The sequence below is a fragment of the Cucurbita maxima genome, unplaced genomic scaffold (genome assembly GCF_002738345.1).
Source record: "Cucurbita maxima cultivar Rimu unplaced genomic scaffold, Cmax_1.0 Cma_Scf00005, whole genome shotgun sequence".
NCBI classification, from domain to species: Eukaryota; Viridiplantae; Streptophyta; class Magnoliopsida; order Cucurbitales; family Cucurbitaceae; genus Cucurbita; species Cucurbita maxima.
Genome location: NW_019272021.1, coordinates 5,019,373 through 5,024,772, shown reverse-complemented (window position 1 = coordinate 5,024,772; position 5,400 = coordinate 5,019,373). Strand labels below are relative to the sequence as shown.

The following is a 5,400-nucleotide window of genomic DNA, read 5'->3' as shown; positions in this document are numbered from 1 at the left end:
AAAAAAGGGGGGGGGGGGGGGATTCCCAATTCATTAAACACTTGTTTGAATGATCCAGTCACTTCATCACTAGACTCATCATTGTACTGTATGACAAAGAGACATCAGCATGGAGCAGTTCAAATGTTGAAGGATAGAATAAGGTTATGAGGCATCTGTACTGATAAACAAATCCACCTTCTCTACCTGTTCATAGCTACGCACGTTTAGGGGACTGAAAGCTGAAGCTTCATGACTCAATATGGTAGCAAGGAGTGTCAAGATTGGCAAAGGGAAAATGCAGATAAAAGGCATGCCAGAGTCACAAAAAGGTAATAGATGATAAGTTACCTGTATGGTATATGCTTGTGTGTCTGAAGATCTCTGTACTTTTTTGCAAGACCATAGTCAATGATGTACACCTGTTCAAAAAAGCATGGTGGTTTGATTTAATAAGGTATAAGCCAAAGAAATTAACTTTTCAATCAGCAACCCCCTTCCTCAATAAAATTCAGAGGGAAAATTATTTGTTTTTAACTTTATAGAAATAAGTTCAGAAACGTATGAAGTTTTTCATGACAGCTAGAAAGACATTCTAACATGCGAGAACTTAAATTGAAGTCATTTTCTTTCTTGCCTCTGCATTATGACCTTGAGACAGCAGAAACTACAAACTTCAGATAGGATGGCCACCGACAAGAAATAAACTTAAGCACCAAAAAACGATAAAGTACTATTAAGAAAAGAGATTTTAATTGACATCATTAAAATTCTCAAACGTTAAAATTCCCACCAACTCTCACAAGTCTCCGCATATATTTTGTAGGGACATCAGTTTTTCCCCTTGGAAATGAATAGCTTCAATGTTGGGAACAAGAAAAAACTCTAGAGATGTACAAAAATGTTGTCCAATGCATTATACCTGATTAGCCTTTCGCCCCAAGCCCATAAGAAAATTGTCTGGCTTTATGTCACGATGAAGGAAACCGCGTGAATGCATATATTCAACTCTGTTTAACTACAGGGGAGAGGTAAATGAATGAGCATAGAAAAAACTCAGTAAGATAGTACTTAAAAGGATGGGCAAACTAACCAACTGATCTGCTAGCATCAAAACGGACTTCAAGGACAGTTTCCGATTGCAGTAGTTGAACAAGTCTTCTAAGCTTGGCCCAAGGAGATCAATAACCATGACATTGTAATCACCCTCAACTCCAAACCATTTGAGATGAGGTACACCGGCTGGATACATAAACAAAGTACATTAGAAGAAATACCCCTACACGATTGGACATAGTTCTAAGAAAGTATTGTTAGCATCATTCAGCATAAATGAACAATCGAGAAAACCTACTTCCTCCTTGAAGAAGCATGTATAGTTTTGACTCATAGTGAAGCTGAGGGTGCTTGGTCTTTGCAGATTCCTGAGGAAACAAGAATCTCATAAATAAATCATCAGATTCTAAAATTTTGTCAATGTAGAATATAAAACAAATGGTGGATACAGTTAACATGTATCGTAATGAACAACTTATGTATCAGACCAGTGTAAATATAAAACATATAAATTCAGAAAGACATCAAGATTTTGATGCGTTATTTTTTCCCTTTCCACCACTCCTAGCAATGAGCGGTAAGATAAAAAAGTATTTATAATGAAAACGTCTAAATGGTAATGTCAAGGAGAGGAAATTTGATAAGCAATAAAAAAAAAGGCTTTCATCCTTCCCTTAAATTCTGGAGACAACAACACTCGAGATGCTAATGTGTTTGTTAAAGTTTCCGGCCATATTGCTCAACTTGGTGTTCACAACAAAAGTTTTAAGAAGCCAAAAATCAATATCAAAACTCGAGAAATTAGAGGACAATCCTTGTTGAAGGAAAAAAATTCGTTTTTAATCTTGATCGCAAAATTTCACAATTCTTTAGAGCGCAGAGGAGAAAAAACAAAATCTCCAAATTTCCCAGTAATTAGTATTGGAAACACAACTGAATGATCTACTTACCAGTTTGACAGCCACTTCCTCTCCAGTTTGTACATTTGTACCTGTATAAACCAAACGAAACACCATCAATGTCCGCCATGTTTGTCATACAAGCACGTGAATTGCAAGAACAAACGAATAAAAAAACACATGAGCTGAATACCCAAATAAAGTTCGCCAAATGATCCGCTGCCGATCTTCCTTCCAAGCTTAAACTTCCCACCTATAATGCGCTCCATGACCTAATTTACTAATCCACCAAGTTCTCCCTTTATATATCAATCAGCTCGAAATTTAGTCCACCATACAATATGGCACACAAATGCTTCCCCGTCAAACAATTCCGTTCCCAATCCAGGTGCCGCATCGATTCTTCTGAGGATTGAAATAATCAATACTGCCTCTGATCCACACCTTCCAGCCCGATGATGGTAATGATCGCAAATTCCATTCAAGCCTCAAATCACGCACAGCACACGAACGCCTTCCGTATCCAAATCTCACAACCTACATTCCCTGTACATAGAAATGCAAGTTAACATCTGGAAACCGAATTAAAAGGCATGTAACGAGGTACAAGAAAAGAACTGCAATTACATGAGGAAAAACGAATTGGAGATCAAAAGGGGCGAGGAAAAGGACATGGTCATAGTGAGATTGAATAGAACAAGAATGGGATTGGAACACGAGGTCGCAAAATAAGGTAATGGCAAAGATTTTAACGCCAATGTGAGCGAAAAAAACAACAAAAGAAGGGGGAAAAACAAAAAACAAAAACAAGGTTCAGAATACATACTGGGATGAGATCTTCGGATCTGAGTTTTGGAAAAGGATCAGTTTCTTCGCGAATTAGAGGAGGAAGAGGAGAATATTTGGTGGATTTCGACGGAGTGAAGAAAAGGAAGCGAGAAAATGAAGGAAAATGGATGAGAAAAAAGTTCGGAAGATTGGGGGAAGAGGAAGACAAGGCCAGGTGATATTGTTTTCCTTTTTCAATTTTCTTTTAATTAATTTTCTTAATTCCATTTTAACACACTGTTATATGTTTTATTAAATTTTAAGTAATAATCTGCTGTGATGCACCCATGATTATATCCTAGACTCGCCTCTAGTCCCTTCAGAAGAAGCCACGTCTCGACCTGATCTTTCACTGTCCCTTTTTTAACTTGTAAGCTGGATTAATACACGTGTCAATATTTATACTTTTTCCTTTTCTTTTTCTTCCATCTTTTAATTAATTGCCTTTTTTTTTTTTTTTTTTTTACTATTTTCATCGCTAGTTGATAGACAGACCAGCGATCAATCCTGTCGTCCGGAAAAACAATAAAGAAAAAAAAAAAAGAAAAAAGGAGGGATCATAAATTTGGGTTTTTTTTTTTTTTTTTTTTTACTATTTTCATCGCTAGTTGATAGACAGACCAGCGATCAATCCTGTCGTCCGGAAAAACAATAAAGAAAAAAAAAAAAGAAAAAAGGAGGGATCATAAATTTGGGTTTTTTTTTTTTTTTTTTTTTACTATTTTCATCGCTAGTTGATAGACAGACCAGCGATCAATCCTGTCGTCCGGAAAAACAATAAAGAAAAAAAAAAAAAGAAAAAAGGAGGGATCATAAATTTGGGTTTTTTTTTTTTTTTTTTTTTTTAAATAAAAACATTGTATTTTTAAATAAATAATAAAAATTATGTAATTTTTCTTTCTTGCAAATTAAGATACATGATACTCTTATTACTTCAGAAAATAGAAAAAACTAAAAACTTTCATTAAATTTTTTTAATTATTGCATGGATTAAATTGAACATTAATTAAACTTAAATATATTAGAAAACATGATTATTAATTAAATTAGCAAGACTTTTACTAGCTTTTTTAAATTAAAATTAGTAGATGAATATGATGAATTTGAATTATGTAAACATTGCAACTAAGCTTAAACTTTAATTTGATAAAATTAAAGTTATTATATAAATTAATAAAAAAATCTATCCAAATTTAAAATACATACTCTCTAGGAAAGAAATGAATGCATATTTATAAAAGTCTTTAAAAATGTTTATTTTGCAATAAAAAAAAATTGAAAGGTTTGTGAAAATGAAATGAATAATAATGTAGAAACTTAATGATATAAAAATGGAAATGTGACAGAAAATATGAAAGGCTGTAATTGAGAGGAAAGTGGTTGGTTGAAAGGAAAGGAAAGCATATGGTTTTTCATATTTTAAAGGAATCTATGAAAGACTCAATCCACCATCTTAACCAATTCACTTGGACTCTTCTTGGATTTTATAATCATAAAACCCTCAAATTAATTATTACATAACAACACAACTCCAAATAATTCAATCTCAATAATTATCCTTTTGTTCTTTTGAAAATAAAAAATTATTTCTTACCTTAGGAACATAAATAAAAATATATTTATAAAATTTAAATAACAAAGTCAGAATAAATTTGATTTAGTATAGAAGTTTAATCGTATTAGGTGCACTCATAGATATTGTTTAGGTTTCTAAACCCATATAAACAATGTTTAGTTCCCGTCTCCAATTGACATTGGGATCTCACAATCCACCTCTATGAGATCTAGTATTCTCGCTGACACTTGTTCTCCAATTAAATTGATGTGAGATCTCACGTTAATAAACTATCTATGAACTAAAACACCCAAACTTAGTAAGGTTTGAAATTAGAAACCAAAAAAAAGGGTTGCATATGAAGTAATGATGCTCGGAGAGGAGTTGGTCCCTCACTGGCAGCAGAATCCAAGAAAATGCCATACTCCTATCAAAACATTTTTGACAAACAAGGATGAATATGAATGTAAGAGAACAAAAAGCCAAAATGGGAAGTTTGGTATCAATCATTAAGGAAGATGGAGAAGGTAGAGCTTGCTTTAGCCACAGACATTCTAAAGTACTGTCCAACTTAAAAAAATTAGCTAAGCATACAACATTATTGGTCTCTTTTATATTTATCTTTAAAATCAAATTAATATTGAAGTAAAAACGTGCAAAAGGAGTTGAAAACATATCATATCAAATGATTTGATTCGTCGTACCCTAGAGTGTGAATGTCGATATTCATGATTGGTCATCCAACCACCTACAAAATAGGAGGAAAAAAAAATTACTCAATGGGTTAAAAAACTAACACTAATATAGTACTCATTGAAAAATTATTCAATGGGTTAAATAAACACTAATGTAGTGCTCATACGACAAAGTCTGATGCTTAAATCAAATGTGGACAACAACGACGAAATGAAAATTCACGTGGGCTAAACATGTGGTATCCCTAAAAGTTATGAAAGATTCCATTTACAAGGCAAAATTTTAATCGTCAATCAAAATATAGCTCCATAGATGAAACATCAATAACAATCCCAAAGGCAATGATTCAATTATTGTTAAACTAAAAAAAAAAAAAAAAAAAAATTT

The 5,400-nt window shown here is 33.0% G+C and overlaps 1 protein-coding gene across 1 annotated transcript in view; it reads right to left on the bottom strand.

The window, feature by feature from the left end:
• LOC111479100 (casein kinase 1-like protein 10) overlaps window positions 1–2,959 on the bottom strand; it is a 6,340-nt gene extending 3,381 nt beyond the window's left edge. Inside the window, exons 1-7 of the mRNA XM_023123578.1 lie at window positions 2,761–2,959; window positions 2,128–2,480; window positions 1,986–2,026; window positions 1,334–1,403; window positions 1,073–1,221; window positions 902–997; window positions 331–401 (exon numbers count right to left, since the gene is read on the bottom strand). Coding sequence (XP_022979346.1) covers window positions 331–401; window positions 902–997; window positions 1,073–1,221; window positions 1,334–1,403; window positions 1,986–2,026; window positions 2,128–2,203 — 503 coding nt within the window. The 5' untranslated portion in view covers window positions 2,204–2,480; window positions 2,761–2,959. The remainder of the gene's footprint in view (window positions 1–330; window positions 402–901; window positions 998–1,072; window positions 1,222–1,333; window positions 1,404–1,985; window positions 2,027–2,127; window positions 2,481–2,760) is intronic.
• Between the last annotated feature and the right edge of the window lie 2,441 nt (window positions 2,960–5,400).